This window comes from Paracoccidioides lutzii (assembly GCF_000150705.2).
Source record: "Paracoccidioides lutzii Pb01 unplaced genomic scaffold supercont2.15, whole genome shotgun sequence".
Taxonomy (NCBI): domain Eukaryota; kingdom Fungi; phylum Ascomycota; class Eurotiomycetes; order Onygenales; family Ajellomycetaceae; genus Paracoccidioides; species Paracoccidioides lutzii.
Genome location: NW_015440961.1, coordinates 540,895 through 566,481, shown reverse-complemented (window position 1 = coordinate 566,481; position 25,587 = coordinate 540,895). Strand labels below are relative to the sequence as shown.

Genomic DNA, 25,587 nt, shown 5'->3' with positions numbered 1-25,587 from the left:
TGGAAGGGTGCTTGTGATGATTTTAAAAGCATTATCTGTGCAATGGCGAATTTTGATCCGGAAAAGAAGACCACTGCTCATGAGGCGTTGGCACACAAGTGGTTTGAAGGTATTTAAGATAGGCAGAGAAGCAAAGGTTTGTGAAATTAATACCGCCAATCCGTCCTTCTCAACGCATGGCATTGAAATGTCTGCCATGCAGTCAGATAATCAGACAAAGTCTGTGTTGACATCTTATACTCTCCAATCATAACAGATCGAGACACCGTTTTCCAATTACTGTGAAGAACTCGCCTTATATATCCTAAGTGCTTAACCGTGGTTTAATGTTTCTCTTTTTTGCTCCAGTCTTATTTCGTCTCTTAAAACAAAACCTCTCCTCACTTCGACGAGCTTTAACCATTTCCAATCCCTGAGTTAGTAATCATAGCAGTCTTCAGATCATCCGCAGCATATTGTTGGCATCGAGACTGATAATGCTCCCGATATAAATACTGCTACTATGCTTTGGCGAATAGTAGCGATCACATGACTCCGCTAGCCATGTATCTATATTCTGTTGTGGGATGTGGCCCCAGCTGGCTACGATTGGAATGGTGTGCATGGGTGAGAATATTTTATCACTGCTGGTGATGGGGGTGGGGAGAAATTGGTTGTTCTGGGCAGTGCCACGTTGATAGCTTATCACCAGATGTGCTGTTCCTGCACTGCAGTCTTTAACAACTGGCTTATTATGGAAAGTTGAACAAAGATATTCTAAATCAAGTTGACATTCCGCATGCAGAATAATTCAAATGGAAATGATAGTTCTTGACTTGATCAGCTGTGTTGATGCACACACTATCATTTCTGTCTTCTTGATTGCTTTAATATCGGCTCTGTTGGATGAGTATTGTGTGTCAAAACTTACTCCAGAGACATCTCATCAATGACAGCCTGAATGAGATCTGTACACTGCATGTCATAAACATTCCTGGTAAATGTGTATGCACTCCATCATAATAATAATAATAATAATAATAATAGATCTACATGATAGTGAGTTTAGGTTGTATTAAACTATTTATAAAAACTTATAAGGTAGGAATTGTGACAGTAAATTCATTATTTAACTCGCCCAGCTTTATTGTAATATCATTGACTATAGTTAACTAAAGTGAACTGTAATCATACTAGTTCTTTACATACTTTATGTACGATGCGCTAGAGCAAAATAGGAATGGTTAGGGCACATATTGATTATGTCATCAGATGGTTGCCCCGGCAACCACAGTTGACCGTCATCTTTCGAAGATCAAAATTGCCGACCTCTAAAAGATTCACGGTCTTCATCAAAATAACGACGACGACATTGAGCTCGGATAACACAAATGGAGGAATCAGCGTGTCCTACACACGTTTTAGAGGTGTCGGTCAAACAGGCTGTCAAGTCGGCAAATACATGTTCCCCCGAAACTACCGCGTTGCTCAAACGACTTCTCTGCCTGAGCTCGACGGCAAGCACGCATCATCGAGATGAACAGCCCATTGACGTTAAATCAACTAGGCGGCCGAAGAGCTCGAAGGATCGGAAGGCTCCTAAGCCAGTACAACCAAAATTCTCTGCCGAATCCTTCAGATCTCAAACACAGTTTGGAGCAGAGACTGGACGGCTGTTGCAGAAAGAGAAGCTTGTCTTAGCTACCGAAGTATTCAATTCCGCGTCAAAAGCACTCTCCGATTTTATGAAATCCTCTACGGACTGTCAAAATTCCAGAGTCTCCGTGAAAATTGCCATTGCCACGCCCCAAAAGAGCCTGACTCTAAGACGACCATTACAATCAGTCTCCCCAAATTCGACCATTTCCTCCCCGGTCAAGACGAAACCCATGGGCGAAGCCACCTCCAAAAAGGATATCCAAGGTTGTGGGATTGTGGAAGTTGCAAATTGTGCTCGGGTGGCGTTGTCATATCTTTGTGACTTGAGGTCGTCTCCAGAAGAAGGGATGCCACCACTCAATACCCAACTTGAGCAAGGGTTTTGCGTCTTAATTGGGAAGCTGCTTGCTGTTGGTTTACATGAAGCTGCAATAAATGAACTCAGAAAGCTGAAGAGGAGGATACAGGGATATCTAACAAGTGAACCACTACATGAGAAATCTCAGGATAAAAAAAAGCCCTCCCGCGCCAGACAACGCGACGAACCAGTCAAGGAAATTCTAGCTGACCTTATCCAAATTGACAAGGTTCCTTCCAACGATCTACTTTTAAACCTGGTTATTTCTTTTCAGGCTCAAGCCCTCAAAGTCATTGCGACCGACAAAAAGCCATCCACTGTGAATAAGCTATGCGACTTACTTTTATTATCGAATCCAACAAGCCCTGCAAGCATCATCCTTACGGCATTGAATAAAGGTGTTTTGTCCACCGAAAAAGCTGCTCAGCAGTTACAATCACTCTCATACGCTGTGCTTTCACTTGCTTCACCTACCCCAAACGCTGAAAATGAGAAATCTTCACTTGCAAAGCCTCGCGTTAAGTACACAACTGCTGTGAATCTCCAAATTCTGTCGCTTGAAATACGGTGTATGTGGTGGAAAGTCTGTGGACACAAGGGCAACATGGAAAAGGAGTTATGGCACCCGTTGGTTCGTTACCTCATGGCATTTGCCAGACGATGCTCGACCATCACAAAGAGCGATTTTGAAATAGTGAAGCAGGCTTTCCTGCGGCTGGAATCAACCGTGACGACCAATGGATATGTCTTTGTGCCACCTGCTGGCCAATTTGGTTCCGTGTCAACTGTTATGAAAGTGCTTGGTCAATTGGCTCAGAGTGCTGATTGCAAAGTTGATGCCCTGGAATTTTTCGATAACTGCATTTCGTCTCTCACAGTTGACCAGCCTCTGCTCCTTGCTATCTGCAACTGCAAGATTGCTCTCCTGCGACTGGAGACAATGCAGACTCGAAAGATTGCTCGTGCATCTAAAACTGCGTCTGCCGTATCGGAAGCGTTGAAGGGTTTAGCAGCTCCCTTGAAGGGAAACCAGTCCGATCTCGAGGAGTTGGTTATCGAGTCTGCCAAACTTAAGAAGGTGGCAATGGGTTTTCTGAATACACTTGGCGATGCGGCAATGAACGCAAATGACGGAGAGTTAGAATACGGACCGCTAGGACTATATATCATTGATTATCTCAACAGCTTTGTCAGGTTCCTGACTCGCTATCTTGCGCAGACATCACTTACGCAACTCGAAGCCGATACTACGACCAATTGCCTGCTTCAAGAGCGACTTTTAAAATGCAAGAACATTGTACTCTCAGCAGTCGATTCGGCCGTCGCGGTTGGGAAAATATCGGTTGTCGCAAAGCGACCCTCTTGGCCCGATGTCCAACCTCTTTTGTCGAATTGTTTTACTCTCCTTAAATCACTTCATTCGGCGGAAAGTATTGAAAACCAAATAAATATATCAGATTCGACATCAGCTAGCTTCGTTAAGCTTTCAAATATCTACTGGTCCCGCTACGTCAAACAAAAAGAGCTTGGGGCATCTCCTTCCGACCTCATTCCTTTGTTAGAACGGTCAACGAGCCTTCTACGAACATGCCCGCCAGAAAATTCAGCTGGGTTCCTGGCTACCAAATGGGAACGATTAGCCTGTTTGTACTCCGACATTTCTCAGACTCAAAAATCTAGAGAAGCCTATCGGTCCGCTATCCAGGCGCATATCAACGGCGGTGCTTTGAAATGCATAACCCAATCTGCTGCGACGAAACCTCTATCATCGATCCTCAGAGATTCATCATTTCCTTTAGGCCGTGTGTTGTCTAATTATGCTCGATTTTGCTGGAAACGCGCGTATCATCCTCGCGAAGCCGTCTTTGATGACGTGAATCTGGAACCCGAAGAAAGAGGGCTCTTACTCGAATGTCAAGTCATGGCCTTGCTAGAAATACCTTCCTCTAGCGAATCAGATGGTAAAATGTCGCCTTTACCATTCATAGTTTCGGCTTTGTTGGACATATATCCACTGAACTCTTATCCAATACGCCGGTTGAGGGTTATCCTTCAAACTATTCGCCTTTCACTCCATGATCCAAACCACGTTGGACCCGAACTCTTTGAAAACATTCTAGAAGAAACTCATACTTTTTTGTCTGATAAATTTGATCTCGGGAATGATTCTGGTCTCTTCCAGTACAAAGAATCCATGCTGACCTCCCTTCGGTTCACCCTGGGATTATTGCAAGGAGGTTTACCTACGGAAAACCTACAGAAAATTGCTTACTCTTGGGCTTCAATTGCACAAAGCTGCCAAACATGGGAGTCCATCCTCGCAAAGATAGATGATCCGGAAACATTCATCTCACAATTGAAAGTGCTTGTCAATTATTTTGAGGTGCTTGGGCTATGGAAACTTAGGATATCTGCACTTTCAACGCTTCGACATGTTTTGGAGGTCCATGAAACAAAGGATTTTCCCGAGATACTATTGTGTTTATCTCAGCTGGGCCTTCAATACAGTCGCCTTGGATACCTTGAAAGGGCAGGGTCTATATTTCACACTGGGGGTGGTCTCCTCCAGAGCAATGATATGTTACCTCTGGTGTTGATTTCTTGGAATATTGGGCTGGCTGAATATCTTACCGATATAGGACATTTTGATAGAGCGTGAGTTTATCTATCCTTAAATACCCTATTTCTCTATCTCACCTTCTTTGTCTGCTGACTGGACTAGTATCGAAACATTGAATAGCACTAAGGCAACATTTGAGCAAAACTGCAACCAGGTTTTAAAGTCCAACTTTCAAGTCAGGCTGACATGGGAAAGATTGGTAGCGGAAGCTGCCTATGCAAACTCTCGAATATATTTTGAACTTGGATCAGTTAAACGTGCTATGTTTTTTGCTAAATCTGCTGTTAAATTAAACAACAGGATTTGGGCAAAATTAGACAAGATTTCTGATATGAAGCGGCAGAAATTATCTTCTGATGCTTCTGACTCAGACGTCGGTGTCCTCTCGAGTACTTTCGAAGCTACCAGTCTAGTATCAGATTACCGCTGCAGAGGAGATCATATCTACCGCGAAGGTTCTTTGTATTGGCCGCATTTCACGTCACATTACATTGGACTTGTCAATCTATCCAGACTTTCTGCACACAATGGTCTTTTCCAGGACTGTGTCTTCTTTGGAGAGCAGGCGCTAAAAGTCTGCCAGGCAATCGGTGCCACTTCCTCAACATCGTTTATTCAGGCCGAACTTGGAATTTCCTGGCTTCGTGGTGGGCATGTTCTAAAAGGTCAAGAGTTATTGGACATCGCGTCAGGTGCAGCTAGCAAGGAGGGCCAGCGTCTGGAAACTGTCTCATTTCATATGGCGTTTTCCTTGCTCCATCAACTTCAGGGAAACCTAGAAGAAAGAAGCAAGTCCCTTGACGTAGCTCATCGAACTTTGTTGGAGATTTCGCGACATGACACGACTGAACCAACAGATGGTTCAATTCCAGACCTTGGTATTGAGTCCAAAATGAGCCAGCTACAGATCGATACCAAATCCCGGAGCCGAAACCCGCCAGCGACCCGACAAACAAGGGCGAGACGCTTGAAAACTTCCGAAAACCCATCTCCCAACTCGAAAAACCTAAGCTCAATGGCGAAGGCACCACTTCCACCACGCTCGTTTTCGCAACTCAAAGTTGATTTGCTTCACCAGCAAGTTGTGGATTTATTGTCGAGTCATGATTTTGCAAAAGCTTCTGCTCTTCTGGAACAAGCTGACCAACTTCCCAAATCCAAAACTCGCGAGACGACTTACCTGATTTCCAGGGCGCAGTATTTGCTTTGTAATTGGATTCAAAAACTCACTTCTCACTCTATATACTGTGTTCTACCAGAGTCAACAGTTTCGCTTCCCTCCGTATATTTGGCGAACAAGACCACAGATGAAAAACCCACTTCCATAAAGTCTCGAAGCACCCAAAAGCTACCACTAACAGCGCGAGCAAGGGCAACTACATCAACTGCGAAAGGAAATACTCGGGCTGGTGCCAAAGAGTTTGCCGATATGCTAACTGCAGCAAGACAATTACTCCCTGTTATATCATCTTCAGTCCCGATTTACGGATCAACCACCCACAACCATATTGTGTCGTATATTTCGAGTCAATTATGCATGGTATCGCATGCAACATGCTCAAAACTGGAAATTTTCTCGAACCCGCTCCAAGCAGCAGTTACTATTGGTATGTATTACAACCACCATACTCCATTTCGGATGATCTTAAACTAATGATATATAGAAAACGGGCGAAACCTAGCTTTTTATAGGGAACAATCTTGTATTGCAATTGACAAAGAGTTGTGTGGTCCAGTTGAACCTTTGAAATGGCCAACTGCGCCCAGCAATTGCGCGAAATCTGAAAAACTCGAGTGCATCGAGTTTATGCAAGACTATGTCGATATCTTACCCGATACCTGGAATGTTCTCTCATTGACTCTGAGCAATGACCGTAATGAGCTCATTATATCCAAATTACGGTCCGGAAAGCCACCTTTTTTGCTCCGTCTTCCATTAAAGCGAGGTACATCAGAGCACATGGATGAGGAGGAATTTAACTTTGCGGATGGGAAAAGGGAGCTTCTCGAAGTCATTCAACTAGCCAACAAGAGCGCCCACGATGCCAAGGCGCGTGTCGATAAGAATTCGAAGAAGGAATGGTGGGCGGCGCGAAAATCGTTAGACAATCGCCTAAAAAACCTTCTCAATAACATCGAAGCTATTTGGTTTGGTGGTTTCCGTGGCATATTCTCGCAATGTTCCCCCAACGAATCTCTCTTCTTCCGATTCATTGACTCGTTTGAGAAAATTCTCGACAAACATCTTCCATCGCGACGACATCGCGGAAAGGGTCGTGTTCTTAAAACAAATTTCCACTGGAATGTTATGGAATTGTTTGTCAACATTGGAAATATTGATGAGGGTCCAGACCCGGATGATCTGGTTATGGACCTTTTGTATTTCGTTGTCGATATACTCCAGTTTCAAGGGGAAAGGAATGCGTATGACGAAATCGATTTCGATATGATGGTTATTGAGACTCTCAGTGCGATACGCGTCTACAAAGAAGCAGAGAAAAGAGAACGGAGATCCAAACAGACATACCGCACAATTCTCATTCTTGACAAAGAGCTGCACTCGTTTCCATGGGAATCTCTCGAATGTTTGCGCGGATCCTCAGTGTCCCGAATGCCATCTTTACACCACTTGAAAGAGACTGTGTTGAAACTTCGAGCCAACAATGATCTTGGAGAAGCATTTGACGGATTTCACATTGACCGTAACCATGGCTCATATATCCTTAACCCTGGAGGGGATTTGAAATCGACACAAGGTACCTTTGAAGGCTCATTGCTAAGCTTAAATGGGTGGAGAGGTATCGTCAACAGAGAACCAAGCGAGGATGAATTTAAGCAATTCCTGGAAAGCAAAGACTTACTACTCTACTTCGGCCATGGAAGCGGAGCGCAATATATCCGAAGCAGGACGATTAAGCGATTGGATCGATGTGCTGTCACTTTCCTCATGGGCTGCAGCAGTGGTACCTTGACCGAAGCGGGAGAATTCGAGCCGTATGGGACACCAATCAATTATATGCATGCTGGGGCACCTGCTCTTGTCGCTACGCTCTGGGATGTCACCGATAAGGACATTGACCGTTTCGCGCAATCCACATTTGAGCATTGGGGTCTGATGAACAAAGCACCAGCCGAGACCACTCCACCGGGCAGACCCAAAGGATCAAAGGCTACCAACGCCCTGCAACACCTACAGGGAGATGACCCCGTAGGGCTTGATGCCGCTGTTGCTAAGTCACGAAGCGCGTGTATATTGAAATATCTGAATGGCGCAGCACCTGTGGTTTATGGAGTTCCCGTGTTTTTGAAGTAATGGGGTGTTACCGTTTCTGTGTTCTAGGTTCTTTTCTTTTTTTTCCTTGTTGATATGCCCCATTTATTTACCTACGGCAATTTATTATACAAACTTATTGATAGACTCTTCTGCAAATTGGATATGGCGTTGGAGCAGAAGCGAAAGATTCATCATATTAAATACATATAGATTATTTTTTTAGGCGTTGATTTTCATTGTTCAGTTAGCTACGTTAATATTGAATTGTACAGATGCACATCAGGTTTTTTATTCTTCCCAGTATTCTTCTTCTGCACGAGCACAAGGCCGGATGCATACTTTCTTGTTCATGCTGCTCTTTTTGGTTCCTGGGCAGTCAAATCCAATGGTGAGGGGAAGCCAGTAACGATGCGGGGATATATTTTGGAGACGTTCCCAAACTCTTCCCCTCTTCCCTCATGACGTCCCAACTTTTCTAGTAAAAGTCTATACGTCTTGTTTCCCAACATCCATTTAATTTTAAATGCCAACTTACCTCCGTATCTCATCCGTCAATTAACCCAAAGTCCCCTTCTGCCCAACGCCATCCACGCAACATGCCTATCACAACCAAAGCGACCATCGCCTCCTTTGGGGGGAAGCTTCTGAAGCTCACTCACAATGCCACCACGACCAATTGTGAAATGGCATTCAACCTGTATCTGCCCCCGCAGGCTTTAAAAAATCCATCGCAAAAAGTGCCCGTCCTCATATACCTTTCCGGCCTCACCTGTACGGCAGACAATTGCTCTGAGAAGGGTTTCTTCCAACACGGTGCTAGTAAGAAGGGGATTGCGATTCTCTACCCCGATACGAGTCCCAGTACGTTTCGACATCTCCAACGCTTTCCATGTAGCCATGTTCGTGTTCTGTTTAATAGATTCGGGGCCCAAATACATTCATGTTCTGGTTAGTTTAACTGTAATATTCTTATTCCAATCAACGTACAGGAGGCCTAAACATCGAGGGCGAGAATGATTCATGGGACTTTGGTACCGGGGCCGGCTTCTACGTTGACGCCACGAAGGCTCCATTCGATAAGGGTTATAACATGTATAGCTACGTCACAGAAGAGCTGCCAAAGACGGTATTTGCTGCATTCGAGCAATTAGATTCGACACGAGTTGGCATTATGGGCCATAGCATGGGAGGACATGGTGCTCTGACGTTGGTGGGTTGTCATCTCTCTCCCACTCACCCCTAGAAACCCCGATCAGATCCTATATTTCTTGAATATCAACATCTGGGATCATTGTCCAATGGCAGAGGAATGACAAAATTTGAAAATCCCCCCCTTTCTAACATTACTTCTTCCCAGTTCCTGAAAAATCCCGGCAAGTACAAGTCCGTCTCCGCCTTCGCTCCCATCTCCAACCCCATCAACTGTCCCTGGGGTCAGAAGGCGTTCAAGGGATATCTAGGCGATGATATGCAGAAGTGGAAGGAATACGATGCCACAGAACTTGTCAAGAAATGGAAAGGCCCGCTTAACGCCCTAATTGATGTTGTATGTCACTTTATATCAGCAAATCGTATTCCATCTCCTCACTCTTTTGACCACCCCTCTTTTCCAATCCATACCAAATTTCAACCAAATCGATCCTTCAAGAAATTTTCATCCATATACTAACCAACCGAACTACTCCTAGGGCACCGGCGACGATTTTTATAAACAGGGGCAACTCCTTCCCGAGAACTTTGCTCAAGCGGCCAAGGAGGCTGGCGTTGAGGGCTTGGGTATCCGGTATCAGGAAGATTATGACCATAGCTATTACACCATAGCGACGTTCTCGGATGATCATGTCGAGCATGCGGCTAAATATCTATTTGCATAGTACGTATATTATTTATTTAGTGGCGTCTATTTGGCAGCTAATTTGTTAGGTTGTCATTATTTGTGGCTTCTTACATTTATATTTTGCGCCTGATTGACTAGCCAGCCAAAATATGCTGACTTTGGTAGGAGTGATAAAAGTTCGCCATTACGAAAATTGTAATCGCTGAGCTGAAGTTAACTCACTAATTAACTATATAAACAGATATATGTTGGACAAAATGCCCACGGGCTTTTAGGTGTAGCTATTACACATAACCTCAAGTGGAGAAGGCAGACATTCAAAAGTATTATATACTCTAGCAAATCATACTCGAAGACAAATCTATATATATTTTTATATTCATTTCACATCACATCTCATAATCAACTAAAGACTCTCTTTACCTATAGCGACATTTACCAAAAAGCCTAACTCTTTATTGAACATTGTCCAGTCCTTCCATAACGCTTTGCTTCAACCTTCACATGGACACCCAAATCTCAACAGGATGAAAGGCTTCAGATCCTCTGTCCCGATTTTCGTTTCATAATTAAGTCCGTCCACCCCCTCGCCCGTCGATGACACAATAAATTCCTCTATCATCCATATCACTCCATTGTCACTCTCCAAGATACATCTCATCTCCAACACACTGGCCAATGTAACGTCGGCTCAAACTGCACCGCACAATCCGCAGCGCGCAACATGAAACGAATAAAAGAGCGAACGCGAACGCAATTGCAAAGCGGAAAAAAGAGAGGTATCTTCTTTCCTCGTTTAATTGTCTCATAACATAACAAGGATCAGAAAAGGAAAGGAAAGAATATGACTTACACGTTGGCACTTTTCTTCGAAGGAAAAGGAAAAATGAATAAAAAAGAACACATTACGTTGGAACAACGCCTAGCATGCACATGAATTTTGTAACCGTGTCTCGAGAAATGAAAGCGGAAAAACCAACAGAGTAGAAGTAAATTGTCAATTCAAGTGAAGTGAAGAATAGGGTTGGTGATAAAATATGAAGGAGCAGAATATGACAAGGGTAAAATGATTAAAGGTACGATTTTCGTTTCGCGGTTTTTGAACTTCAAATATTTTCTTCACTTGCGTTGGTCTTTATCTTCGATGATTGGGCATGTCGACAGTTATTTGACTTGCCTCATCGAAAAGCTTCCTTCGATGGAAAAGAGAAATGGAGAAAGAGGGTTCGACAGACACGGGTCGTAGAGCATAAGAAGATGTGTGTATAGATGAATGAGCAAATCCCTCCGGGTATGGATATCGTAGCGAATAAGAGAGAACGAGTTCCGTGATATCATGCGCTTAATCGCTGGATAAATGACTGCAGAGGAACGTGAGATTCAAGTTAGATGACGGTGTATCAAAAGAAGAAGGGAGGAAATAACGAACGGTAGAACCAGGAGGAGACACCCATACCTGAAAAAATTGCCGGAACCCTTTCACATCCAAGTGCTCTAAGGACCCCACATACTCATTGACAAGATCACTCCCCATCCCCATGCCAGGCAACTCTCTCCCTCTCAGGTAGTTAATATACTCCTGTCCCGTTTTTGAGTATATAACTTTCTGCAGCGCCGCGGCTTCGCCAAGGACCTGCTTTGCCTGTGCGTCCTTTGGGTTGAAGGAGGGCGTCATAGGGAGGGACCAGCAGAGCGGAGAGAAGCGGTTGATCATGAACTGGGCGAAGCCTGGTAGGGCCGGCTGCGGGGTTGTGTTGGCATTGCCGTTGGCGGCCGGTTGAGTGATGTCCGGTCCACCCCATAGACTTGACATGCGGGATAGGACTAGGAAGGCCATCTTGGCTGTGGGGAAGTCATCGACGTCTCGGGCAAAGTGTTCGATTGTGCTTAGGACGGTTTCGAAGATTGGTTGGTTTGCTGTTTTTGGACAAAATTTTCATGTGTTAGTTTGGTTATGTTTATTAGGGATAAATGGGGAGGTTTGAAAACAAGGTTATTGAGGAACTTACTGCTGCTAATTATAACGGTTCCAAGGTTATTATTCAGAATCATTAGCAAGAAGTTGAGATACTCTCGCTTCAGTTCGGCAAGTTGTATCTCATCGTCCGTACCGGTCGTGGGATCGGAGATTCCAGCAAATACACGCTGCAGGAAAGGCGTTAAGAGCGTGTCGAGGATACCATAAATCTCAGTCTTAAATCCAAAAATGATTTGATCCAGTAAGCGCAAAAACAACGCCATTTCATCTTTGGAGGATGTCTCCGTCATCAATCCATCAATCCACCGGGGAAGCTGGGGTAAATTCTGAGAACCACGAACACCGACTAGTCTAGAGAATGCAAATCTAGCAGCAGTTCTAATGTTGAAAGAGGATTTCAGTGACTCGAGAGCCACCAAGGTAGCTTCAGATACTTGGTTGAAGGCTTCGGAGATCTCTGGTGCAGGGAGTGCAGCAGGTGCTATCGTCCCTGGGGTCCAGTCCGAGAATCCTCGAGCTAGCGTACCCAATGCCATTATATCATGGTGGATTTGTAAGATAGACTGTTCGTCATTTGATTTTGCAGCTCCAAGATGTCTTTCCATATCCATGAAGATGGGAGTCATGACAGATTGGGCGTAGGCGACTTGTTGGTCAACTGGGACGGAAGTGGTAGAGCAGATACAACCGATGGCCTCGAAAAGATACAACTGACTATTAAACACGGCATCTGCGGATCCTTCATGATCTTCAGATGACATATCGTCACCGTCGGACCCTTCTTGAGGAACTTCCGCTTGGATGACAAGGAGGTCGCCAAGGGCCTTGATGACGGTTTGCGCCACATTGCCAATGCGATTCCGAAGATGTTTAAGGAATCGATGGAAAAGATACCAAGATCTGGTCCTCACTTTTTTGACTGGATGATGAACTAATTGTAGGAAGGATTCTAAAACGCCTGGGATAAGATGCACATGATGATCGAAAAAGGAGCTATACCGTACACAGATCTCCATATACTGGAGCTGAGTTGCTGGATGGGTAAACGACCTGACGTCTGTAAACAATAGTTAGCATACAAGCAGTGCAAAAATGAATTAAAATGTCCAAACTCACCAGCTTCAACCATCCGCAGCATCATCTTCACCAATAGTTCTGCAGCAGCATTGTTCACCTTATTTTTGACATACAAGCCGCCTGCCTTCAGAGCAAGGTCTCCAAAGAGGAACATCTCGTGCAACGCAAGATCAAGATCCCTCCAGTCAACTTGGGCACCAGGTTGTCTGAGATTGTCCAAAGTTGTCCCCACGATTTCACTAACAACATCCATGTAGAGCGGCTCGTTTGAAGAAGCGACAATCTGCTGAAGTACGTTCAAACGCTTTCGAAGTTCCTGAAATTCAGCCTCATCTGTTTGATCATCGTCATCGCCCCATGATGAGGTTTCATCATATCTCATCTTAGCAATGATAGCCTTTAGGATTAGCATCAACATAGGCGCTTGCTGAGGGGCGAGAGCTGGATTCTTTTTGGCGGTTTTGCGGAAGTACGATAGAAGATCGTTCATAGAGGGGATTACAGTCGAGCATACCTCGTCGTACTCGTCCGCGAAATATCGAAGAATATGTGGGAGGAAGGATTGTAGAAGCGATTCTGCTTTCTCTTTGGTGGCAGAATCAACAGTATCATTATCTAGAGACCGGACAATATCAATTGTTGTAATGTTCACTAGCCTGGCCACCGTTTCCGCAAGGTCAGTGTCGTACTTGGAGGTAAAGCGATGGTCATGAAGCGGGGGGCTTCCAGTAAGTTGAGCGACTGTGTTCTCTAAATTGAGAAATAAGATCATGTCGATTTTGTCTGACGGTTTCATCTTCTTGCCCACAATCTCGGTGAATACATCAACTGCCGCATCTCGGACTTTTTCCGCACCCTCGGGAAGATTAGGATCCTTGGCTCTGGCAAGCTGCTGGAACAGCAGATCAAGCATAGTCTGGTTGACGACTAGCGATATATCAATCCAACTGACCCAACTGCCAATGGCTTTCAGGCATATCTCCGTGATGCTATCGTTTCCAGTCTGCCAGTTTGAGAGAATCTCCTGCCACGAATTGACCAGTTTCTGCACGTCCCTCTGGCGTACAAGATCCTTGAGCAGGTTTGCTTTATCCTGTTCCGCCCGCGATCTCGAAACCAGCACATCTCCAATCTCATCATGGATCGAGTTGATGACCCGAAGGTAAAATATGACACCGAGGGAATTATCCTTTGACGAGCTTTGGGGGCTGTTGTATGTCAGACGAAGCAGGTCATCGAAGAAGGTCTCCCATCCATTCGCATAGAGCGCAGAGAAAAGATAGGTCAACGTCTGAGCCACCTTATTTTGTAAACTGGCGGGATCCATCTGGGTGGAGGAATCCGAGCCATACATCTGCCCAAGATACTCCATCAGGCGACCCTTTATGTACCTCAACCCTTGCAGGTCCACCATTCCAGTCTGGGTGGCGCTGTTGAGGATTTCCAGAGCGACATGGCGCACAACTTCAGAGTGTCGGGGCAATTTGGTGAAGATAGGAAGACACACGTGCCACCCAGACGGATCTGCTCGGAGACGGTTGAGGTATTCAAAGGCTTGAGCCTTGACTGTTTGATCTGAGGAAGGGTTCCAAGCGATTTGGATGGCGTTCGCTACCTAGTGATCAAAAACATGTCAGAGATGTTGAGGAGAAAGGGGGGTGTTGAGTGCAGTTTCATCGAGGGGTGGTAACAAAAGAGATTTGGTGTGGGAAGAAAAATAACGCTGTATAGATATTTACTTGGTCCTCCATCGTTTGGCCAGCCAATGTTGGTTGTTCCAGACCACTCCGATGAAAATGCTGCCACAAGGACCAGCAACTAGGGATAGTCTACCTGCGAGAAGCTATGTTGCCCTGCGCAGGAGAGTTGTGTTGTGTGGTTGAGAGTTTTTGCGGAGTGTCATCACTCTCCTTAAGCCATGGTTAGATCAACCCAGGGGGGGGGAGGGCGACGAACAGTTAATAGTAGAGGGTTCTATAAGCGGTAATTACTGGACCTGGCCGAGGTATTGCAATTAAGAAGACGTTTTGCAGATTGATCCTGGTTGCTCTGCAAGGTGGAAACAGGAGTGTTGTGACTATTTAGTCCTGAGAGTTGAGGTTGAGTGAAGTTGAGACAGCAGGCAACATTATCGCCGCATCCTCCTGCGCCTTGACCCTGGTTTACTTAAGAATCACCACCGCCACCACCACCACCGCCAAACCACCCAACCACCCAACCACCCTGCTACCTGCACCCTCACACTCCGCACACCGCATAAATCAACTTGCAGATGCTCACTCTCTGCTCCAGGCTTTAAAATTCAAATAGTCCAAAAAAAATTGCATTCGTCTGGTAATCGTTTATCTGATAGTTAATATGTGTACTCTCTTCTTTCAGCAGAAAACCCAACTAACCTAGGTATTAATAATATACCATTCACACGGACAAGTCAAAACCTCCATTTCCTTCGCCGATTCTTCTCTTGCTAAAAATGCCGATTCCTTCGGCTGCTGCTGCTACAGTGCTACCTACATGTCTATATTAATATACCGGGGCCCTCACGGATGCATGCATTCTCCGCTTGCAGCCCACGAGGCCTCTCGTTGAAATACTCCCACTAACAATAACCCGGCAAACCCTTTAAATACGGATGAGAGAATCAATCCAGTTGGCAAATTTACTGTCCATGCCAGAATTCTGGTCCTCGATATTCAGCAAAAAAGGGTTATGAGGCAAAGGCTTTGAAAGACAAATGGGTGAAGGACTCGCAATTGAAGGCATCAAAACCGAGCAAAAAGGATTATAAGGCCAAGCTACTGTCGAAAAGGACTAGTTATCTTTATAAACTAGTCCATTTCCGTGTTCAGTTGACTTTTCTCGGATGCACAGCTATCAGCTATTATTCGTCCTGCCCTATCAGTATCCTCTCTCTGGATCCTTCATGACAGGTGACAACGAAATTTCCCCACCGCTCAACCAGTGCAGAGAGAGGGAACACTCCAGGTTGGGGAACAGCCATGCATGTAATAATAGGCAAAGACGATAAGTCTCAAAACACACATGGTGTCCGCCGCCAGTCGTCGGAAGAGAATCCATAGCCCTAACCAGTAAGAGGTATTGCTGGACGAGAATCGTATCCAGCAGGCTAATAATTTCCCCAAAAAGGAGTATTTTGAGGGAGATCCACTATTATTATACAACTCATGATGAATAATTGTGTATATTCCTCCTTGTATCGTATTCTATCATTCAAAGGGGAGTAAAGGGGGTCCATAAAACTCAGGGGTAACATTTTCAAATGAAGCACTCGAAGAGAAGCAACCCCCGAACAAAAATGTACAAGATAAATAAACCTGAAGAGGAAGATAAAAGAAAGAAGGGGTGAATAAAAGGGACACAGAACCTTTATCCCACCTCCCTGCCCTCCCCAACCTCCCTCAGTACCTCCCTCTCCATCATCTCAAACCCCTCCAACGCCCTCCCAAACCTCCCAAACACCTTCCCCCAATACCCCCGGGCAATCCTCTCCACAAACTCACCCTCCCTCCACCTCTCCTCAATCAACTCCTCAAACCTCTGACCCTCACCCTTCTCCATCGCCCACACAGCCTTATACGCCGCCCCAAGCGCGCACGCATTCTCCCCAACATCCAACTTATAAACCCCTTCAACACCACCCAGCACCTCGCCAGCGACTTTCGGAATGGCTCTATTGCGCGACCCGCCCCCGACAAGGTATACACTGCGGGGCTGCGCCGGGAGGTCCGGTGATGGGCTGTACAGGAGAGCGAGGGAGCGCAGGCGGAGGGAGAGCATTTGGCTCTCGACAATGGCACGGGCGTCATCGAGGGGTCTGTCCCAGCCGTCTTGGGATTGCGTTAGGGTTTTTGTGCCTGGGTTGTAGGTGAAGTGCCATTCGCCGCGGGGGATGTTGGGGACTATTTCTGGTTTGGGGAAGTAGAGGGCTAGTTTCATGGGGTCGGATTCTGTGCGTTGGCCGGCTGTGGGTAGTTGGTGGATGGCTTTGTCGAAGTTGTGCCAGGGGTTTGATGGGGTGGTGCCTATGTTGTTGTTGTTGTTGTTGATGGTGGTGGTTTTGGCCAGTTTCTCATTGATGGCGTCACGGACTTGTTCGCGGGCGAGTCCGCCGTTCTTTTAGCAGAGCATGAACATGTATAAGCCTGGTGTGGTTGGGTGGTTGAAGAAATGCGTTGAGGGATCCGGTTTATATTCTGGAGTTGACATGAGGAAGGTAGTTGAGGTCCCCAGCGACACCATTGCGTCCCCCGGACGTAGGGGGAGGGCGAGGATTGTAGCTGGGTTATCTCCCGTGGACGGGATTATAACGCAGTCCGGGTTGAATGAATATCGGTCGACAAAGTAGCGGTTAATTTTACCTAGGTGGATGCCGCCGTCGTCAGGCACGTCGCCTAACTTCTATTTTAAATCGACCACTCCATACGGTCCTGCGCATAGTTTGAGCAAGCGTTCATCCCATTTGCCTTTCTGGATGTCCCAAAGGTTCATCCCGCATACATCTGAGATGTCAATGGGGGCAATCTTGCCCAGGAACAGAGATGCCAGGAAGGACGAGACGAGAGATATTCTCGAGGTCTTCTTATATGCATCTGGATATTTGCGTTGGAACCGTAGTATTTGCGGTCCAGTAAATCTCTAATACCCAATTAGTATCCTCGTCCTTCCTCCCCTTTCAAAGGAAAGCGATTAAAAAAAGGGGAGACCCCTTACGTGATGCGCCTTACTCCCCGTAACCTCTGCCAACTCCCCACTACCGCCCAAAACCTCATCAAACTCATCACACTCCCGCTGCGTACTAGCATCCTGCCAATTGGGACTGAAGGGATGCGACAGCGCCGTCGCAACCTGGCCCTCCAGCCCCTCCCCCGCATCCAACGAAGCCAAAACTCGCTCCGCCTTCCCATTCCAATAGACGCTGCCATGCTGCTGTCCCGCGCCGCTGATGGCGCATACACGGCCAAAATCCAGCCCTTGCCTTTTCAGCTGGAGTAGCACGCCGTCCAGGGCCTGCAGCCACATGGCGACGGGGGCGAAGACCTCATGCTCTGCTTCGTTGGTCTGCACGCCATTTTTCATGGGGAAACCGTGGGAGTCGGCGTCGAAGTCGAATATGGCGATGTGGACTACTCTAAGGTCAGAGGTGACAACGAGGGCTTTTAGTTGTTGGGTGGAGAGGTCGAAGCCAATGTAGAGGGGGCCTGATTCTTGAGCTTCGGAGGGCATGGTGGGAGGTGGGGGGGGGTTCTATTTCTTATGGTGATTGTGCTCCCTGTGTAAGATGGACGCTCTGTGCTCCAACGGCTGAGTTCGTTGTTCCGCTTAGCTAGAAATAATAACAGATTCAGTGGCGGAGTAGTTGCAGTGGAACGAAGAGTGAGAATTGAACAACAAGATAGGGCCCGCACTCTGCTATATGTATATATGTGTGTGTGTTACATGCAATTGCCACAGAAGATTCCTTTTCTTGCCGTGGTTTGGTCTTCTCAAGATTATCCAGAGAAGCCAAAATTCCATATACACATACTCCGTGGAGGCCACGATATTTCCAAGGCTATTTGCAATTGTTTCCCTGGACGACCCACCTAGAGCAGATTCTCCATCATCATCATCATCATAAAGGAGGACATATTTAAAAACAACGGGTTTGCGGGGAGTTGCGGGATTACCAGAAGATAACCGCAGATCGGAACCTTGGATGGTCCCTCTTGAAGGACTGTAATCCTGACAACCAACACCAACGTCAACACCAAGGGTAAAACTGGGGTAACTAGTTAACTAGCCATTTGGTTAACGACTCGAAAGAGAAAAAGCAAAGAAATGTAGCTGCTGCTGTGCTGCAGTTTGTGGTAGTAAAACAAATCCATTCCACCCCTGACCCACTATCCAGGAGGAAATGCGCCGGTGGAAGATCACTGATACCAGGGGTTGTAGTTGGTTAAATAGTTAACTATGTTAATGTCCATTTCATAAAGAGACACTCGGCCTGGTTGGTTTATGTAGCCAGTTCGAAGGATCAGCTATGCAATCCACAGGAAAGATATCCGAGAAATGATCGAACAATCACTTACACCATAGGGCCCAGTTTGGACTTGAGGTTTTTTTTTTTTTCCACACCGTTATCTCAATCCAACAAAGAAACATGCGCTGCGTCTCCTGAAGGTTGTCGTCTATTTAGATCTAGTTAGTTGTACGAAAGGTGCTATTTCTGCATTTCCCCATTCCATCATAAAACGAAGCAAAAGAAAACCCCTCCAAAAACCTAAAAATACAAATACTAATAGAATTAGAATAGGATAGAATATATAATCCAGCCTCCATCTGAAATAGCTAAGTTGGGTAATAAATTCGCAAACAAAAACCAACACCATAAATCTTACCTATGTCGAGACGGCAGCGATCCCATGTATATAGATAGATAAGAGACGGGTAGAAAATATATACCCCACGCCAGTACACCCGAGGTTAATTTCCTCTTACCTTATCTTCTGCTCTTCTTCCTCGTTTCCAAAAAGACGCGCAAGTCTCTATCTCTAGGCTTTCTCCAGCTGTTGGGTGGCTCCCACCGGAACCAGCCCAGCGGGGACAAATCGCAATTGGGACAGACGGACAGACAGATGGCACAGATAAAGGCGACAGGTATAACCTTGCTCCATCGGCTTTTTCCAGCACCAAAAAAGAAAGAGAAAGAGAAAAAAAAAAAAAAAAAAAAAAAAAAAAAAAAAAAAAACAAGAGCCAATCATCCAGATAGAAACGATACCCGACAGTTTTTAAACAGACACAATTAATCAAACAACCTCCTCCCTCCGCCCTAGAGTCGTTTATTCGCAACCCCTTCACCCCGCCCCTTTGCCCCCGAACTAACAACCACCCCATTCCGATCCGTATGTTCCTCATTCTCTTCCGACTCCGACTCCGGCTCCGGGCTGCTCCTCGGACTAACATCACGAGTAATAAACTCGTCCGCAACCGCATTCGCATCCGCATCTTCCTTGGCCAAAAACCGCACCTTAACCCTCTTCACACCTCTAACCCGCTTCCCAAGCCTCTCCCGAATCGCGTCCTCCACAGCCCGTGTCCGACTAACACTCCACGCCCCAGGAACCACAACATCAACCTCCATCACGTAATTCTGCCCAGACTTGATACCGCGCACATCACGAATCTGCACCTCTCCCTCTTCTCCCTCTCCCTCTCCTCTCCTTCCCAACCCCAACTCCTCAACCGCCTTCCTCGCACAACTCTCCACAGACTCCCTCATCTCCGCATCAACACTGACATCCACAAGCTCAAGAAGCGAGGTCTTTGTATTGCCCCAGCCAGCCTTGATGATCATGAGGGAGATGACGAGGCCGCCGACAGGGTCGAGCCAGGAGGCGTCGGGGAGGACGTGGGCGCCTCCGATGGTGAGGAGGGCGACGAAGCTTGTTAATGAGTCTACGCGGTGGTGGATGGCGTTTGAGGCGAGGACGGAGGATTTGCGTTGAAGAGCGATTTTCATTGCTGTTGATTTGGTTGTTAGTTAGCTAGTAATATTAATCAGAATAGCAATAATAATAATATTATTATTATTAATAAAAAGAAGTGCAAATGGTTGGAAGGAGGGTGTGGCTTTAGTTGTTTTAGTTCATGTAGATATACTTACTTGCTTGGTATAACGACTCCTTCACCAGAATGGACCCAGCAGCCAGCCACGCCGCATTAATATTCGGGCCCAACACTCCAGGGCCATGGCCATGCCCTCCATGGTCACCATGCCCATGCGAATGCAAATGCCCATGCCCCAACAACCCCCACTCCCCGGCCCATTCCGCGCCCGCTGGAAAAAACTGCGTAGCCAGCACCTCCACCGCATTCAACCCCATCAAGAACCCGCCACAGAGCAGCAGGCCACTAACGCCCAGCGCGCCCAGACTCTCCACCTTCCCATAGCCCAGTGGGAAGCGGGAGCTGGGTGGCTTCAGCGACAGCGAGACAGTGCCTAGGGTCATGAAGTCGGATAGCAGGTCTGTGAGGGAGTGGTAGGCGTCCGCGATGAGGGCGGTGGAGTTGAAGAAATAGCCGCCTATGCCCTTTGAGAGGGCCATTAGGAGGTTGGAGAGGAGGCCAATGCGGGTTATGCGAACTGCTGCGTCGGATTTGTTTGTGGAGAGGAGGTAGGTGGTGTCGTGGTGCTGACAATGGGAGTGGGAGTGGGAGTGGCCATGGCTCTGGTGGCCGTGGGATCTGGCTTTGGGGGTTGTCATGAGGGTGAAAAGGGGTAGAGCAGAGAGATGGGGTCGGGGGAGGGGATGTCGGGATGTTGTTGTATTTGTTGAAGGGATGCGGGTGCCGGTGTGGACAGGGTGGTGGTGTTGGCGGTGTTGGTGGTACTGGTGACGGGGAGCATAGGACGGAAGTTGTCTGGGGAGAAAGGACGCGGAGGGCAAGACGCAGACGGGGATGGAGATGGAATGCGAGTATAAATAAGAAGAGGAACGGAAGACACGTTGCCTTTTGCCAGAGCTGGCGAACTGTCGCGAGCAGGACGGGGCTTGAGGTGCAGGAATCGCAGGAGGAAAAGGGATGAAGCACCAGCACCGGCGACTGCGACGGGCCAGTGAGAGTCCGCGGGAGCAGCCTGGTGGCTGCAGGAGGAGCATGGCAACGCCAATTATTTAGTCTGATCCTGTCTATTCTGTAATTCTTTGTTCTATTCTATATGAGACTGTGCAAGGAGGAGAGGAGGGATGAGACGGGATGAGAGAGAGACAGCACAAAGTTATTTTATCTGCTTCTACCAAAGTTTTTTGTAAGGCAATAAATAGTTAACTATTTGCCATATGTACATTAACTCCAACTCTGTGCTCGGATGCTGAGATCCTCGAGTCGAACCACGCCCATACGTGACAGTTGATTAACATATTTGTTCATATTTCATTATTCAAGATGCGGAGAAGCCACACTGCAGAGAAAGGGTGAGATTTGTGTCAGCAGTTGTTAGTAGTTTTCTTGTTATAACTCCGTACCGTGAGCAGCAATGACTTATAACTACCCTACCCCAACGCTCTTTGGCAGTTGAATACCAACCAACAACGACTTAAAAAACAACCACGACTGCTATAAATAACCCCCTCTATCCTCCTCTCGCCAACTACTGCTATACCGACTACGGAGAACATCTACATCGGCTCCAACCACATCATGTCCCCCCCATGACGAAGCCCCTACTCCGGATCCCCTTCCCAGGCCCCCTCCCCCCTCCCATCATCCACCCGCCATCCGCCACCTCCATCCCCGCCGCAATCACCGCCATAGCATCCTTCCTGTCTTCCCCCAATATCAATGCCTCCCAAGACATTACCAACAACACCAACAGCACCCAAACAACCCTCCTAACCGGTGCCGGCATCTCCGTCCCCTCCGGCCTCTCCGACTACCGTGGCCCAAACGGCACCTACCGCCTCAACACCACCTACAAACCAATCTACCACCACGAATTCCTCACCCAGCATGCCTCCCGCAAACGCTACTGGGCCCGCAGCTTCGTCGGCTGGCCCACCCTCTCTCGCGCACGACCCAATAAAACGCATATCGCCATCGGCGAGCTGGGGAGGAAGGGGTACGTGCGTGCTGTGGTGACGCAGAATGTGGATTCGTTGCACGATGGGGTTGCGGGGATGGAAGTGGTGCCTGTTGTCGAGCTGCATGGGTGTTTGAGAGAGGTTGTTTGCGTTAGCTGTTCGGGGAGGATGGGGAGGAGTTGGTTCCAGGGGGAGTTGGGGAGGTTGAATCCGGCATGGGCGGAACGGTTGGAGGAGATGCGGATTGGGGTTGGCTTTGGCGGGGCTGCTCGTGGGTTGGGAATGGGAACGGAGAGTCTTCAGGGAGGCAATGAAGAGAAAAAATTACAGATCAATCCGGACGGCGATGTTGATCTCCCCAACGCACCCTACTCTCAATTCCGCTACCCGCCCTGCCCGCACTGCCTCGAGAGCCCGCCCCGACTCAAAGACGGCAGCATCGGTATCGTCGAAGCAGAGCGCGACGGGGCCATCTCTGCCCGCTCCAACGCAGGCATCCTGAAGCCAGCCGTGATTATGTTTGGAGAGTCGGTGGATGGCGCTGTCAAGCAGCGGGCTGAGGAGGCCGTGGATGGAGCTGGGAAGTTGCTTGTGCTGGGAAGCAGTCTGGCGACGTTTTCGGCGTGGAGGCTTGTGGAGCGGGCTGTGAGGAAGGGGATGGCCGTGGGGATTCTGAATGTGGGCGGGGTGAGGGGGGAGGAGAGGCTGTTTGGAGAGTTTGGTGAGGGGGTGGTGAGGGTGAGGTGTAGTGAGAGGGTCGAGGATGTGTTGCCAGAGGTTGCTGCGCTGCTTGAGGAGGTGTCTCAGGGTTGATGATGGTTATTATCCATGGGGTCTGGGAAAAAGATTCATTTTGACGCAGATCTCAGATCTAGATCTAGTTGGCTACAGCTACAGCTACAGCTACAGCTATTGCACATAGCTTACGGGATATATTTTACTTTGTTAGATTGAAGGCGCTGTACATGGCGAATAGACTTGCTCCATATTGTTTCATACACATCTAGATTTTGTATTTATAGCACGGCTTCGGGAGTGTTTGAAGCTATCGGATGAGCGGCAATCCACAGCGAACCAAGAGGTTTAACTCTGCAGCTGGTTGGTTTTTCTGACCAACCAACCGACACACGCCCTTGTCTACTCTGCTTCATCCCTGGCGCATCTCCAGTTCCTAAATAACTCACCATTTGCCCAATCTAAGCGCCCATCCTCACGCTGTGGGGTCTCACAAACCTCCGAATCCAAGCTCCGTCAAATCGCTGTCCCTTCATATCCACCCGTCCCTAAGGAAAAGTAACGTTAAACCACCACCAGGAACCCGTTTCGTCACGGCGTCTACAGAGGTCTCTGGCGACGACTCAACGGTCTTACTTGGGCCCCCTATCACGGTTCATAATTAGCGAGAGTTTGTTTCACATCTAGAGGGATGCCTCTTCGCCTCTAGGTAATTCAACTAAAATAAGCAAATTACAGCCCGGGTCTTGCTATGGACGATCCCAGCTCTACAGCCATTGAAGACCAACACCAACACCAGCACGAACAGCAGCACCAGCATCAACAGCCTCAACAGCCTCAACAGCCTCAACAGCATCAACAGCATCAACAGCCTCAACAGCATCAACAGCATCAACAGCATCAACAGCATCAACAGCATCAACAGCATCAACAACTTCAGCAGCAGCAACAACAACAGCAGCAGCAGCAACTTCATCATCAACAGCCCTTTGCTCATCCTCATCCTGCTGCTGCTCCTACTGTGCCGACCTCCTCTTATTTAGACATCGCCTCCTCCATCGCTGCTCCAAGCACCTTTCTCGTAAACGCCTCCCACTGCTACTCTCAACACCCCGGCTTCCGTCCGTCAAGAGCACGAGCGACACCAGGCGCAATGGAAAAACGACAGCCTCCCAGTTCCTTTCAGCAGCTTGAAAAGGTGCGGTATCGTAGTTCACATTCCATTGTAATTACCTATTGCTAACCTTTTTTTCCCCCCACCACTCAGCTCGGTGAAGGAACCTATGCTACTGTACGTGATTGATTGCGATCTGATGCGCTACTCCCCCTTATCCTCCCCCACTTTATCTCACCCACCTCTCTTCACTTATATTGATTTACATAACTAGGTCTTTAAAGGCCGCAACCGCCAAACAGGCGAGATGGTCGCCCTAAAGGAAATCCACCTCGACTCCGAAGAAGGTACCCCCTCAACCGCCATCCGCGAAATCTCCCTAATGAAAGAACTCAAGCACGAAAACATCGTCGCCCTCCACGACGTCATCCACACCGAAAACAAACTCATGCTTGTTTTCGAGTACATGGACAAGGACCTGAAACGCTACATGGACTCCCGTGGCGACCGCGGCCAGCTCGACTACGTCACCATCAAATCTTTCATGCACCAGCTCCTCCGCGGCATCGCCTTCTGCCACGAAAATAGAGTCCTGCATCGCGACCTGAAACCTCAGAATCTCCTCATCAATACAAAGGGCCAGCTGAAGCTGGGCGACTTTGGCCTCGCCCGCGCATTCGGGATACCCGTCAACACTTTCTCAAACGAAGTAGTCACCCTCTGGTACCGGGCCCCCGACGTCCTGTTGGGCAGCAGGACATACAACACAAGCATTGACATCTGGTCCGCTGGCTGCATCATGGCGGAGATGTATACAGGCCGTCCGCTCTTCCCCGGCACGACAAACGAAGATCAACTGCAAAAGATCTTTAGGCTAATGGGGACTCCCTCCGAACGCTCCTGGCCCGGCATCTCCAATTTCCCTGAGTATAAACCGAATTTCCAAGTGTATGCGACGCAGGATCTGCGGTTGATTTTGCCGCAGATTGACCAGCTGGGATTGGACTTGTTGAGTCGCATGTTGCAGCTAAGGCCGGAGATGCGGATAAGTGCTGCTGATGCGTTGCGGCATAGGTGGTTTCAGGATCTGAATCAGTTGCAGGCGCAACAGGCGGCGCAGCAGCAGCATCAACAACATCAACAGCATCAACAGCATCAACAGCATCAACAGCATCAACAACAACAACAGCATCAACAACAGCATCAACAACAGCATCAACAACAGCATCAACAACAGCAGCAGCATATGGCGGCTGGGTATGGGGCGCCGGGGATTATGTCGCAGGGTGGATATTGAGAAATTGTTTCCCCCCCTCCATCTTAGATTTGATTTCCTCCTTGCCTTTTACTAAATGGGGCTGATGACTGACCAAG

The 25,587-nt window shown here is 47.6% G+C and overlaps 7 protein-coding genes across 7 annotated transcripts; 4 read left to right on the top strand and 3 right to left on the bottom strand.

Annotated features, from left to right (window-relative positions):
• Nucleotides 1–1,370: 1,370 nt before the first annotated feature.
• On the top strand, nt 1,371–7,929 carry PAAG_05691 (separin; the record flags this gene model as incomplete). Its single annotated transcript, XM_015845653.1, has 3 exons — nt 1,371–4,651; nt 4,719–6,223; nt 6,281–7,929. The coding sequence occupies 3 exons, from the start codon at nt 1,371–1,373 to the stop codon at nt 7,927–7,929; spliced, it is 6,435 nt and encodes a 2,144-aa protein (XP_015699879.1).
• Nucleotides 7,930–8,486: 557 nt separating this feature from the next.
• Nucleotides 8,487–9,764, top strand: PAAG_05690 (esterase D; the record flags this gene model as incomplete). The annotated part of the gene is made up of 4 exons (XM_002792359.1): nt 8,487–8,751; nt 8,880–9,100; nt 9,248–9,436; nt 9,579–9,764. The coding sequence occupies 4 exons, from the start codon at nt 8,487–8,489 to the stop codon at nt 9,762–9,764; spliced, it is 861 nt and encodes a 286-aa protein (XP_002792405.1).
• Nucleotides 9,765–11,069: 1,305 nt separating this feature from the next.
• On the bottom strand, nt 11,070–14,533 carry PAAG_12082 (exportin-T; the record flags this gene model as incomplete). The annotated part of the gene is made up of 4 exons (XM_015847619.1): nt 11,070–11,644; nt 11,737–12,762; nt 12,822–14,397; nt 14,522–14,533. The coding sequence occupies 4 exons, from the start codon at nt 14,531–14,533 to the stop codon at nt 11,070–11,072; spliced, it is 3,189 nt and encodes a 1,062-aa protein (XP_015702769.1).
• Nucleotides 14,534–16,169: 1,636 nt separating this feature from the next.
• PAAG_12081 (hypothetical protein) lies at nt 16,170–18,026 on the bottom strand (the record flags this gene model as incomplete). Its single annotated transcript, XM_015847618.1, has 4 exons — nt 16,170–16,916; nt 17,040–17,201; nt 17,301–17,438; nt 17,514–18,026. 4 exons carry the CDS (start codon nt 18,024–18,026, stop codon nt 16,170–16,172), a joined length of 1,560 nt encoding a protein of 519 aa, XP_015702768.1.
• A 1,586-nt stretch (nt 18,027–19,612) lies between these two features.
• Nucleotides 19,613–21,443, bottom strand: PAAG_05688 (hypothetical protein; the record flags this gene model as incomplete). The annotated part of the gene is made up of 2 exons (XM_002792357.2): nt 19,613–20,304; nt 20,447–21,443. The coding sequence occupies 2 exons, from the start codon at nt 21,441–21,443 to the stop codon at nt 19,613–19,615; spliced, it is 1,689 nt and encodes a 562-aa protein (XP_002792403.2).
• A 552-nt stretch (nt 21,444–21,995) lies between these two features.
• On the top strand, nt 21,996–23,177 carry PAAG_12080 (hypothetical protein; the record flags this gene model as incomplete). The annotated part of the gene is made up of 1 exon (XM_015847617.1): nt 21,996–23,177. The coding sequence occupies one exon, from the start codon at nt 21,996–21,998 to the stop codon at nt 23,175–23,177; it is 1,182 nt and encodes a 393-aa protein (XP_015702767.1).
• Nucleotides 23,178–23,850: 673 nt separating this feature from the next.
• Nucleotides 23,851–25,510, top strand: PAAG_05687 (negative regulator of the PHO system; the record flags this gene model as incomplete). The annotated part of the gene is made up of 3 exons (XM_015845652.1): nt 23,851–24,297; nt 24,367–24,390; nt 24,488–25,510. The coding sequence occupies 3 exons, from the start codon at nt 23,851–23,853 to the stop codon at nt 25,508–25,510; spliced, it is 1,494 nt and encodes a 497-aa protein (XP_015699878.1).
• Between the last annotated feature and the right edge of the window lie 77 nt (nt 25,511–25,587).